General features: G+C 43.7%; 1 protein-coding gene across 3 annotated transcripts in view; it reads right to left on the bottom strand.

Annotated features, from left to right (window-relative positions):
• CACNA2D3 (calcium voltage-gated channel auxiliary subunit alpha2delta 3) overlaps window positions 1-14,104 on the bottom strand; it is an 837,281-nt gene that overhangs the window by 647,338 nt on the left and 175,839 nt on the right. For all 3 annotated transcript variants that reach the window (XR_002136724.3, XM_088798500.1, XM_088798501.1), the window contains exon 3: window positions 5,945-6,061. Coding sequence is in view for 2 of the 3 variants with exons in the window: in XM_088798500.1 (XP_088654626.1) it covers window positions 5,945-6,061 (117 nt within the window). In the remaining variant the exon portion in view is untranslated. The remainder of the gene's footprint in view (window positions 1-5,944; window positions 6,062-14,104) is intronic.

Genomic DNA, 14,104 nt, shown 5'->3' with positions numbered 1-14,104 from the left:
CTGAGTGCCCGATTTATCATTTTATCAATGTAAATCGAAAATAAATGAAAGAAGATTAAGTTTATTTACAGGTATGAGCTTCAGAGTGCTTTCAACATTTATTCAGTATCTTACCGAAGGTTTGAAAACAACACACGCTTCACTTAGTGAGTGTAGCTACAACTTATTTTTCATATCTGTTCATTATGTCTCTTTGTTGTCCCCATTGAAGTTCATTCTTTTAGACACTTAAAATTAACTGTTTTGGGGAGGAAATGAATGTGAACAGCAAATAATATACTTAATATTTTGGTTGATATGCTACTAAAATCGATATCATCTCTCTTCGTGAAATGTGTTTAAATTTGTGGAGGCCAGACCTCTGTAGAGCCCAGTAGTGAAAGCCGTGTGGGTCAGTGCCTGGCCCTGAAACCACAACCAACTGGGAAGACATAAAGATGTTACAATTCTGGCCCAAATCAGAATAATAAAGGCAGTGGCCGCCCCTGAGCCACACCACACAATCAACGGCAATCATCCTCTGGAGAACCCACCCTTACAAAGCCCTTCTGGAGAATCCTAGTGTAAATTTATAAATTCTCCGAAGCCCCTCTTCTTGTCATTTCCTGGTTTATCTACTTTTTTCAGGTTGCGCTGCTCATCTCAAGCATATGGACCTTTCTGAAGTCCTGGGATCATTACCTCCCGCTGGCTGTGCTGGAATCTGCCCTAAAAGTACATCCCTATAATCAGAGAAACCCATGGTTACTCAGCTCCTTGCTCCAGATTCTCCTCCGACTGCAGGCTGCGCGGTGCCTGCGTGGAGGTCCCTGGAGCTTCTTATGATCCTTGCAGCTGTGTGATGGTTTGTGCTACTCTGAGTGGAGGCTCAGATTTTAAAGACAAAGGAAAGGCTGGGCAGCCTGTCCATATAACCCAACCCATGGAATGCACATCCTTTCCTGTCCCCTCTCCTCAAATCAGAGAAAAGGGTTTGTCACCATCGGCAAGTCAGAGGAAAGGGGAGCTGTGTCAAATGTGCCTCCCATCAATAGTTCAGATGAGCTCTGTGACACAGTCGAGCACTTCCAGGTCATTTAGGAATGGCCCAACAGGAGTCTGCAGCAGGCAGAGCACTGACACACATCACTTCCCCCATGTCCAGCATGTGAAATATCTCCCTTAAATGTTAATGAATTGAAAGCAAATTGATTCCATTTCTTGTCCGTTCGTAGGACTTACGACTTGATAAACCACTCAGCAACATTAATTGAGGGCTTGGTCGCATGAATATGTTTGAACAAGGAAGTTGGGAGATAATGCTTTGGGCACAATCATACACAAAAGCGGCATCACTACCTCAAACCCGATTTGGCTTCAGGATAAAAGAATCTACATCAAGCCTCCCCGTGGATTGAGGGAAAAAAATTATTTAAACTACCAATGGCATTAAAACGTACTAGAAAATATTAGTTAAGAAATGCTACCATAATGATGGCACCATTATGTTAATGGCAATTATTGAAGCTAAGGTTATTTGTAATTCGCTGGCCTGAAAAAAAAATGAAAGTTACATATAGTCCATTACCAACCAGATGACAGAGGTTATGTAATGGGCAGGCCACTTTAGGTTTCACATTTACTTCAGACATCTGACGGGGAGAAAATAGGACTTTCTGTGATAGGATAATTGCATAGTGGAGAGTAATTCAAATAGGGGACGAATATGATAAAATCACTCTGATTCAACTAATCACTGGGGAAAGTGATGGGGTAAAATGATGAAATCAAGCCAGAAGAGACAGAAAAAGATCAACACTGTTTAACAGCCAAGGGATGGCAGGCATATTAAAGGCCTGGGTTACTCCAGTTTTTTCCCCTGGCACTAACTGAAGCTAACTAATGGTGTTAGTATGCTCGTAGTTTTCTAAATTGCTATTGCCAGTCTCATAAACACTTTACATACATGAAAGGAAGTTTTATTAATCAGTGTTGTTTGTTTTTCCACCATCCATAAGCACTTGGTACTGAATCAATTACTGGCAGGAAGACACTTGGAGAGGCGCTAGAACCTCTGACCTGACTCAGATTGCTGGAGGTGTGCATGGCGGCTTGGAAATGGAAGATTGCTAGGGATGGTGCATCGTGGTGATGGAGCGCATTCTAAATTCCATTCTTTTCCTGGGCCATTTGAGCGGGGGCAGGGGTGGGGTTCGCTGCGTGGTGGGTGGCATGGGAAAGAGAGGGCCTTGGTGCAGTGAGGGGCCTCCTAGGGCAACACCACAAATAATGACTCTACTGCAAACACACAGGAAAATTTGGATTTCACGTCTTTGATCTCCAAATGCTCACAAATCCCACGGGCAAATAGCAACCCTTCCTTTTCAAGAAGTAAGGTGTCATTAGAGGATGAAAAACAGTCACACCCACTGCTCTCAGGCCTCAACATACACCAACACCCGGTGGCCTCTCTGTGGCCACCTCATCTCACGCCAAATGCCATATGGCTCATGACTGCTGCCCACAGAGCCGCTCGGCTGACAACGGAGCCCAGGCCAATCTCAACGACAAAACTGTCTCAAGACCAAACCTCAACTTGACATATAAGCCTTCTTTCTTGTTTAAAGATTGGGAGCAGGGGAGAGCCACGTATCACTGGACTGTGCTTGCAAAGGATCTTGTACATCTATTTTAAATACATGAAATACACATTTCTGAGAATCCTGGATAGCTTTACTCTGGGAATATTTCAATGCAAACAGAGCAATTTTCTTTTTTTCCTTTACAAAGGAATCACACCAACCATATCAGTCTTTTTTTTTTTTTTTTCCAACTTCACTAATTTCAAGCAAAAAGGTTTCAAAATTTGGTTCCCTCCTGTCCTCACCCAGGGCCTTCCTGAAGCTTGAAGATTCAAGATTCCCTCACTATTAAATGCTCACAGGCTGGAAGGCCACTTAACCGGCAGTAACGGGAAACATTGGCCAAATGTTGACTGTTTGCCAGGCACTGTGCTAAACACTTTACACAGATACACACAGAGGCAGTGCCATTCTACCACCTGGGTGCTAAAGAAACCACCGAGCCTGCCCATGGGACCTGGGCAAATGACTTTGCCCTGCCAAGCCCCTTTGCTCATTTCTAAAACAATGGTGGTGACAGTGTCTCACTCCCAGGGTTGATTGGAGACTGAAATGAGAGGACACATGTAATGTGCTTAGCACAGGGTCTGGTGCACACTGAGCTCAGTAAACTCAAGCACAGGTTTAGTAAATCACTGACCCCTTCCACCATCTCCAGGGAGGTAAGTGAGGAAAAGTGGTCGGCGGGGTTACTTAGCTTTTCTCATCAGCCTCTCCCACCTGGGACAGAACTGAGACGCACCCTCGGCTTCCCTACCACGTGGGCCCCTCGTCCAGCCCCCGGTGCTGGCGGGACCTCCCTGTTTGCGTGCCACACACGAGGGCTTCCTCGTCTGTCAACCACAGAGGCAGAAGCTTGGGACATTTATGTCTCTCTCTCTCTCTCTCTGCTCTAAAATTCTGTGATTCACAAGGAAATAGGTTAAAACAACTATTTTCCCCCTCTCAGATCGACAATGTCATTACTAGTATTTAAAACAGAATAAAACTTTTTTTTTTTTTTGGTAAGGATTCAGGAAAAGGGGCACTCACATACCACTCCTGCTGGAGGGGCTGCTACTGGCCTAGCCTTATCTGGACAGAAATGTTTCCATATGCAAAGAGCCTTGAAGATTGGTTCAGAGCCTCTGAACTGTCTTCCCGATCCGGAATTCATCTGAAGGAAACTGGTGCAGGATGCTGTGCACTCCGGGGTCTCCGTGTGCCTGGAGCCCACCCCTCAATCCCCATGTGAACTTGGAAAGTGACTTACCTTCTGCCTCAATCTCCTTTTTTGTCAAATGGGGGAAATGATAGTAACCTCCATCACGGGGCTGCTAAGCTGGTGTTAGGATAAGTGAGTGTGTGTAAGATCCTAAGAGGAGCACCCAATGTAGGAAGTGCTGAGTCACTTCATCTATTGTTAATATACAAGAGATTCACTGCAGAATTCTTTACATCAAAGCTTGCAAACCACTTAAATATCCAGATACAGAGGAGCAAATGGATCAGTTATGACACACCCACAGATTGCAATATTATGCAGCCACTTAAGAAAATCACAAAATACAGTGATGCAAGAAAAGGTTCATATTATAATGATACAAAGAAGTAAAAAAAAAGCTGGATAAGAAACACAATTGCAAATTAAACACACACACATATACATGCATAGAAATGCAAAGAAAAAGGAAGGAAGGAAATATACAGGAACACAAGCTGTGGTTTCCTGCTGGGTGTTGGGACTTCAGATGATTTTTCCCCCTCTGTTTGACAACTTTTCGATATATTCTTAAAGTTCCACCAAAGGGATGTGCATTTTATAAATAAAAATGATAACTATGGTGGACTTTTTTTTTTTTTTTTTTAAATTTCAGGTTTCTGACTGTTAGATTTGAATGGCTACCATGCTGCCTGTAAAGAATACCACTTGCTTCAAAGTAGGGGCATAATCAGAGGCTACCATGAAGCTCCCAGGGCTGGCTCTCAGTGCAATATTTCTGTGGCAGATAAAAGTATTTCTTTCTTCCGAGACACTTCAGAGTTTCCACCAAACATGTCTCAACTTTTTAAAGTTAATAATCATAGTACCATGATTCCCCGAAAATAAGACCGGGTCTTAAATTAATTTTGGCTCCAAAAGATGCAGTAGGGCTTAGGTTCAAGAGATGTCATCCTGAAAAATCATGCAAGGGCTTATTTTCCGGTTAGGTCTTATTTTTGGGGAAATACGGTAGCAGCAGAAGTTACCATTTACTGAACACCGTTTATGTGCCAGGGTCTGTGCTAAGTGGCTCAAAATCATAGCTTTGTTTAATCTTCATACTTCCTGTGTGTTTTTCCCACTTACAGATAAGGAAACTGAAGCTGCTTTACCAGAGGCCAAAGCTGAGGAAGTGACAAAGGCAGGCACTGAACCTGCTCAAACTCATGCTCTCACCTACTAAATTACAATCCCTCCTTCCCTGAATCAAAACGGTACAAAAATGTTTTAGAGACAAGCAAATGTATGGGATCATCAGGTCTAAAACAAAACTAACCTGTGGAAATCTGATTTGGCCAATGAAGTGTGAGAGAAGCTAAAGTAAGAAATAGTCTTTTGTAACAAAGTGATTTTGGAGAAAATTATTAAAACCGAAAAGGAAGCAAACTATACATTAGAAATAATGAACTCTGTCGATTGCAATTATTTCCCATAATCCTGTGCCAATATGGCATTAATGTAAGATACTGCACCATCCAAAAGCCCTAAAGCAAGAACGGAAGATGCCCTCTTTAGCTGGCTATAAGGAACAAAGTCAGGAACCGCTTTGGAAATCCAAAATGATATATCTGTGCACCGTCGCTCCATGTATTCTGCTGTTAATAAGAAATTTCAGGAAGCTCTTATCAGTCAAGACAAACATTATAATTACAGCGATATTCCAATAGCGAACAAGAGAACTCCTGACTTCATCTTGACTTATTTAACTCCATTGAGATTTTCAATTCCACATTTTGGCAAGCATTGCTTAAATTTTTTACAGTCACTTAGGTGAACCACAATGTACCTTTGAAGGATTTTTGGCAATTAGGGAATGCATCACACAGTCATAAGCCATCCTCTCTGGCTGTGTAATTAGTGCTCCTTCTGCTGAAGGCATAAAATTATAAGACAAAAACTGGCATCTGAACCATATATGGAAAGGGCAGTTGGATCCCTAGTAACTACTTGTCCTGGTTAACTAGACTTAAGAAAAGAACATGTTTATGTAACAGTGGAGTTAACTTGACCTTGGAGAGTTGGTCCCTGAAACTGCCTTTGGGTCCTCGGACAATCCAGAGCAGAAAGCAGAGTCACTTACCCTTACTGCTTCAGACTTTTTGTGAAACATCTCTTCCATGTTCTTTGCCAGTTTCTTCACCAGTTGGAGGCCATCGATTTCTTCTATGGCGACATCTTTCTCATATTCTTTGTATTTCTGTAAGGAGGGAGGGCAACAATAAAGGCATGTGATTCCACAAAACACCACACCCAGGATGTCACAGCACATCTACCTACAAGGAGTAAGTAAAAAAAAAAGTTATAATAGGACTGTCTGTTGGATTTGGGGAGAATGGACTGCGCTTCAAAATCATTAAACCAACTAGGGAGAAATGTGAAAATTAGCTCTGACTCGCTTGGAAACTTAACTGGCACCCAGGAAAAGAATAAAGTCTAAAGCACATAAACTCTTTATCAGTCATCCTCTTCCAATTTGACCACAGTCAGCCATTCTCCTGGAGGACTGCCCCAGATTTATTAGCAGCCAGGAAAATGACTATTCCAGATGTGTCACAAAATAAAAATGAAGAAATTCAACTTTTGTGGATTTTTTTTTTTTTTCTTCCCTTGAACATCACTGACTTAATTTTTTCATGGTCAAAGACTGGGACTTAGGGGAAAACAGTTTCAAGGCTGTGACTCTAAAGTATAACTACAGCAGGAGTCAGCAATCTATAACCCTTGGGCCAAATCCAATCTGTCACCTATTTTTATAAATAAAGTATTATTGGGACAAAACCGTACCCATTTGTTTACATACTCAATCAAGTTAGTAGTCACAACACAGACCAGATGACCCACAAAATCTAAAAGACTTATTCTGATCATTTACAGAAAAAGCTTGCCAACTCCTAAACTGGAGTAGGAATTAAAGAAAGTTAACACGGCAGAGCATTTTACAAACATTTTATAACGATAGAGCCCTTGCTATGGGTTTTAGTAGTTTGACTCAATTATTAAGGACTTCTTATGAGCTCATAGAAAGGAATATGTATAATAAGTACAACAACAAAACAAAACAAAAAACAATACATAGTATTTCATAGTAATTGGTTAGTCTGTTCATAAGGGACTGATTTGACACATAGTTTACCCAAATTCTCAAAAACAATTTTTCATTTAAAAACCATCACACACCCTGGTCATTTATCTGTTTAAACCAGCAGTTCTCAAAGTGGTCCAAGAACTCCTGCAAGGTCCCTACGACCTTTTCAGGAAGACATGAAGTCCTCCCTTTTCTAACAGCATATCTATGTGAAGCCGGTTTTTTTCATAGATTTTAACAAATCACAGTCGATTTAAGACAGAGGCACATATGAGAATCACCTATCTTCTCTTAAACCAAACATTAAAAAGATTTGCAAAAATGAAACACAAATGCCACTCCTCTAATGAACTCTTGCTCTTTTGACAAAGGGAGTTGTTTTTCATAAAATGCTATTTATGTTAACATATAAGGAGTTTTTATGTTTTGAATTAATTTTTAAATGTCTTGGTTTTAATTTCTAATATGGCAAATATGAATAAACATAATCCACATAAACAGAAGGTCTTAGGGATTCTCGATATTTTGTAAGAGTGTAAAGGGGTCCTGAGTCCAAAAGTTTGGCTTCACTGAAGATTTAATTTTAGTCCCACTGGAAAGAAATATTGTTTATTAATAAAAACCTTCCAAATGGAGTTCCAAATACTTCTAATGTCAACAGGAACCCATTCATGTAGCTATCAAAACGCCGGGGAACTGAAAATATCGAGGGCTTTACATTTACTCTATTTATGGGGAAAACCTGAATCAGTTACTAATCCCTCACCCCAAGCTCCTACTTAGGAAAAACAAAGGGCTCCACATCTTATTTTGGCTTTAGTGACCTTGAGAATCATTTTTGAAGTGGAAAATATAAAAGCATTTTAACAGCAGAATCATTTATGAGATATAAATTTATATTTTCTCCCCATTCCTCTTCCTGTACCTTTAAAAATGTAAATTGGAAGGAGGCTCAGTCATTCCTTGACCCAAAGAAGGGGGAGTGTGTGTGTGTGTGTGTGTGTGTGTGTGTGTGACACAAAATGCTTCCCTTTCTAGCTTAGATTCCCACTGGGTGTCTGAAAGGAAAAGATTAGAATTTGAGGACAGAGGGAGTGACTAAGGAAACAAACGTAAAAAGAGTATTCCTCTGATCCCTAAAACTAAAACTAAATCCCCAGCGTTTGGGGGCATCTGGCCACACAGTCCCCAGGGCCCACCGCCAGACACTAGCAGAGCAGGAGGTGGGAAGGGCAGGAAGGGGTACTGGGGCCCCTGACATGAACATGAGGTCCAAGGACTTGGCACTTCTCAGAATTAAGGCGATCCTAAAGAAATAAACCAAGTGCTATTCTGGACAACCTGAGTCTGCACCAAGACAGACATCTGCTACATTATTTATAAGATGCTCTGAGCTGCTCTGTGTGGTCCTATAATGGACCATGAGTTGTGACATGTTTCTCCCTGCGCCCTGAAAACATCCATAAAAATCTTACATGTTTGTCTTGACAGTCTCTCTCTTACGTCTCACCTGGAAAACCAGTATTCCTTCTCCTAGCCCTCCCCTTATCCTCAACAAGGGTGTTCTGCTGCTCCAAGACAAGGACGCTGCACCTTCCCTTCGAGCCCCCAGAGTTATCTCTCCTGGCATTGTCACTTGCGTGGTCCTGGTCCTACGGTCACCCACTGGCCCACAGCACACACTCACAAGACTCTTCCAGGCAAAGCTTGTTGCAGAACAATTGCGATGTTACAAGTAATGCAGCTGCATTTGTCCTATGGTTCTGTAAGGGTGACCTCCCCACCCTTTGGGAGGTTGACTGGATTGGCCTGGGATGTGGGAATCCAGCCAGCCCAAGCCTGGCTCAAGCTAACAGCGTCCTCTGCTGTATGAATAAAACTTCAATGACAATCACTGGAAACTTTCCCTAAGTTCAAATACAAGCCAATGTCTTTGGAGCCAAAAATCCTGGGGGTTCTCTGCTGCCTGCCAGATGTGCTCCAAAAGCCAACAGCTGAGGCCAGCTTATAGCCAAGGCTGATTCACCATCAAAAATACAAAGTTCAAAAAGTGAATAAAACAAAATAAAACGAATGTCAGTCTAATATTTACAGAGTCAGTGAAATCAATCTCTGTCTTAAGTAATTCTGTTACTAAAGGTAATTTAGAGGCTTCAGATAAAGAAAAATAAAATGGATTTCACTTAGCCTTTACTTGAATCTTTTGGTTTTTATATAGGGGCCATTATTCTGGCTATATCTGTTACTCGCACGTGTTCCTCTCCCAATAGACTTCTAAAAGGGAATCAATTTATTTAATCCTCACCATCTCCCAAGGTGTCAATAAGATCTTGCTTCATCTTCTCTTCTTCTGAGTCTGCTCTGTGAAAAGGAGCCACTGACTTTCTGGAGGGTTCGGTCTCCCAGGACTATTTGTACCTGGTGAACTAGCTTACCAATCTCAACGTGAAGCTCTCTGCCAAGCCAAGGACTCCAGATCTGGGACAAACATAGCAGTTCACTGGTTCCATTCCTCTGCCAGCCTAAGTCTTCTCCCTTCAAGACATGTGACAACGGGTCCTCTTGGCCAATGAGCCAAGCCCAGACTACTTTCTCACCACCCTGGGGAAGTCATCCCATAAGCAAAAAACACTCTGCTTTGCAAAATGTGTTAATGCCTGTTGGAATCAGGTCAGAACAACCTAATGCCTCACTCTTACCAGGAAACGTTACACTTTGCGGGAATCAAAGGATTTTGAAGAACAGAGAGATTAACCCAGTGATAGCCATTAATCAACCCCAAGTCTTTAGCAGCTTAGAATGGTGATACACATCAAACCGTTTAAAACTGTGCCTATAGTATGACACCAAGCAATGTGACCTCCAGTACAACTGAATTCCACACCGGCATCCCCAATTGTGTAAAAGAATGTGGGAAGTGTGCACACAGCACGGTATGAATAGTAATCGGTGACATTTTATTTTCAATTGGTAATCTGCACACACACGCATACACATAAGCACACACACAAACACACTGCTAGAAGAACACGAGAAGTGTGGAAAGCTGGTTGTGCAACTAGAAATGGTTATTTTATTTTTTTATTTTTTTTTTTGGCTTACCTGTATTTTCTAATTTTTATAATAAGCATACTATTTTGGAGATTAGCAAATGTAACAGTTGTGGTTATACGTAGAATAACATATGAGCACCTAGTAAACAGGTTTCTTTAGGGGAACGTGGTCCCAATTAGAATCTGTGTAATTAAGCGGCACGTCTTCATTAGCAGAGCCTAAGGAAGTCAGTACAATGCGTCTTCTGTGAAGCCCAGGCCCAGCGCGGTGCCGGAAGCTTTTCACATATTAATTCGTCTAATTCTCACAGCTACACTGAGAGGTTGGCATTATCCCCATGTTGCAGATGGTGAACTGAGGCACAGAGACGTTTAGTCAATTGCTAGAAATCAAATGGATAGAGAGTGAGTTTTAAACCCAGCAAGGTCTAACTTCTGGTCGCTTGGTCATTTGAACTTGGAGGGTAAAGTACTGACTAAATATTTGCAAGCCTGTTTCAGGGGAACCATTTCACTGCCAGTAACAGCCCCTGTTCCATTGATTTTTCTAGGCAACAGTGGCTTGGACTCGCCAAGAGAGTCAAATATCAAACACTGGCGACATGGTTAGTTCATAAGGGCTGCAGCTCCTCACAAGGCTGCCAAGTGAGCAAAAGCCATGAAGCCAGGGCACACTGGATGTGACAGGCGTGGATTCGGTCCCTCCCCAGGGTCAAAGAGGGCGAGTGAGAAGCCTGGTCTCAAAGGAGCACAGGCAGCTCCTGACAATAAAACTACCTGGAGGTGGCCCTGGAGCCTTAATTATAAATCACTGGTTGTGTTTGGGCGACAAATCATCTTTTGTTCTCCAAGGTACCAACAAGCACTGGAGGCAAAGTCCCCAAGCTCCTCTTCCTCCAGCCTTCCACACAGCTGCACAGGCAATGGTGCTTTGTCTTCTGTAGCTTCAAGGATTGTGCGGGCAATTACGTTATGTAACAATAGTCGACCTTCAACTGGGAAGAGGAGTTAGGAAAGTATCAACAGGTCCCTGCAAACACATATGAGGAAGGAAGGAGAGGGGAAGAAGAACATGGAAGAGACATTGTGCCACTTGATTACAGATTCAGGCCAGTCTGGACTGGAATCCTGTCTCCAGTACTCCATTTATTTGTTCCGCTAGCATCTACCTCGTGTCTCTGGTATAACAGGCAGGGTACTAGACACCAAGCACGGTGATAAGTAAAGCAAAATGGAAGAAAGCTGGCAGTCAGATGGTCCGGAGTGTTCTGATGAGTAAACAGGCAAAGATACCGCACAGTGGTAGGTTGGACCGCCTGGTGGGAGTGGTCAAGGCAGTGACTCCCATTTGGCTGGACTTTTAAAGGATGATTAGGCTGGGAAGATGGGAGACACCATAGGGGATGAACAAGCCAGGCGAGGGTGAGGCAGTTATGGAGGCCCAGGGACAAGAAGCTATCTGGGACTAAAGGAACTACCTCCTACTCTATTTCATTGGCACATGGATGGCCACAGTGGGGGATTCTGGTGAGAGATGAGGTCAAAGCAGTGAGGAAGGCGAGGCCATCAAGCACAGTGTTCTAGGATTAAGAGTCTGGACCTTATCCTTACTTGGGTAGGAGGCTGGGGCATGGACACAGGCAACAGCCAGAGCCACTGAAGGGTCTTTAGATGTTGGGACTCAATGATCAGATGTGTCCTTTGAAAAACTTTAGTGTGCAGAACGGGTAGGAGGGCGTAAAGCTGGGTGGCGACCAGGAGCTGGAGACTGAAGCAGCCAGAACTTAGAAGACAGCAATGGGGAGAAGCCCGAGAGTCAGGGGAGCGAGAGGCGGGCTCTCTGGGAGCCATGCAGACGTCGATGGTCAGACGCAGCAGCCGTTTGGGAGGGTGGGTCGTGTCACTTTAAGGAAATCACTTAACCTCCTGGGTCTCGGTGTCCTAGTTCAGAATGCCAGGGATAATGACGTCCACCTTCCAGGGCTGCTCTGGAGGGTCCTGGGAGGACATCGGTAAAAGCCCCCTGCACAGTGCCTGCATGGAACGGGCCACTCCAAATTCTTGTGCTCCCCTGATTTTCCCACTGGGCATTTCTGCTACAGAGGATTCTAGTAAATGTATTTTCATGCTAATGTCTTTCTGAATGGAAGCCCTTAATGTAAGAGACAAACTCCAACTGGGTGGTTGATGATGCCCAGGCTCTTCAGTCTGCTACCCCTGTCCCCTGCCGCCCCCCTAGCCTCTGCCCACCCGTCTCCTGACCCTCCCCTCACCCCACAGCCTGTGGCTTTAGCCAAGAACACGGCCAAGGCAGATCACAGCCCTTCACAAAAGCGCCTCTCAGTATTCACGACACAGAAGGCAGGCAAGCCTGAGCAACTTTGTATTCCCTCTGTCTCAGGAGAACATCTGAAGCTTCCATTCCTTCTGTTAGCAGAATCAGCATTTGGCAAGAAATCTTGTGATGAGCCAAGAACATTTATCATTTGCGAAGGGAGACACAGAAACGCATTATTTCTGCAGCATCTATTTTGCCAGATCATTTCACACAAACACCAGGAAGAGAAAAGCACTACTTCACTGTCAGAACACTTAATGTTGTTCATACATTGGGGTCATTTTTCTCCTACGTGATAACTACATATCTAGGAGTGAGTCGCCTGGAACAGCCCCCAGAGAGGGGCTCCAGTCAGGAGACTTCTGACCAATCATAATTAATTGGGATGAAAGCCAAACATGAAAGAGGGGCTCTGAGTACACTCAACACCAACAGAAACAAATGCCCTCTGTAGAGAACGGATGCAGGGACTATCCTTAGCCAAAGAGCTGGTGTATCTGAACGTGGTCTCTTGGCCAAATTTTTCATCAAAAACTGAAATTACATCTCACAGTCAGCATCATTAAATCACTAGATGAGGAGTGACCGAAGCCCTAAGGAAGGAGATAGCAAAGCAAGGACCTGTCCATCTCCAAGTGAGAATCCCGGGGGTTTGCCTCAGAGCCCACGACTTGAGAGAAACTGGCCTGCTTCTCCATCCCTGCCCTAAGCCTCTGGCGCTTCCCTTGGAACCCTTGACCTAGATCCCTAATCAAACCTGTTACTGGGAAAGCACCTTGGAGACAAGCTAAGCCCAGAACCCTTACAGGTGGCTTGTTATATAAGAGCAGGAGATGCCTCCTGTTCTTAACTTACAGTTCAATTTTCAGTCTTGTTCTCATTCCTACAAGTTCTAAAATAGCCACAGGGCAAAAGTTCATGAAACCAATCATTTAAATAAGGATCACACCAACACAAAAAAAAGGAACCTAATTGAAATCACTTCTACTTTCATTCATGCAACAAATATGTACAAATCACCTGCCGTGTGCCAGATGGGTGGGTGGGTGGCTGGGGGAACTACTGGCAAATACACATGTTCCCTTGGGGTATAAAGAAGCTAATTTTTGCATTCATTTTACTAAAAATCAGTAATAAATAAGTTGGAGCAGAGCTGCGTGGATCACTTTAATCTAAACTTGAGGCGTGAAAACCCACACAGCCCTTCTGTGTATGCGTCCACCCGATGTCACACCTGTCTGCAGTGCAGGTAAATCATTTCTGCCAGAGGTGGGAGGGTGTTCTTTCTACTGAGGGTGTAACAAGTCTATAAAGCACAGACATATTTTCTCCCCGAGGAGGGAGGGGTTAGTACGAGGTATTGTGGGCAACCCAACACTTGTGTAAACACTGAAAACTTGGCCTGGACCAGGAAAGAATCACAGTCAACAGGTAGGAAGAGGGTCCCAGGGAGGGATGTAAAACAATGAATGGGCCAAGGCGCCTAGAAAAGCGAATGGCTGTGAAGCACATGCAGTCCCCTGCCTCTTGGGCAATGAAGCCGACAAAGCATCCTCTTCATGTGATGAGACGGTCATGCGCCATCACAAGGAGGTGGCTGGAAAGCAGAGGCAGGACATCTCTGACCAAGGCCTGAAGGACAGTGGGAATAAAAGGAGGGGGGGTCGGAGGGGGGGCAGTCTCTTTAGACTGCATGTGAGCCACTCCGCGTACATGCACATGGAAGCATGCATGTCCCTCGAGCATGGACAGGGATGCACTTCC

The sequence above is a fragment of the Rhinolophus sinicus genome, chromosome 5 (genome assembly GCF_057876585.1).
Source record: "Rhinolophus sinicus isolate RSI-liver-muscle chromosome 5, RSI-T2T, whole genome shotgun sequence".
Lineage (NCBI taxonomy): Eukaryota > Metazoa > Chordata > Mammalia > Chiroptera > Rhinolophidae > Rhinolophus > Rhinolophus sinicus.
This window is presented reverse-complemented; position numbering and strand designations above follow the sequence as displayed.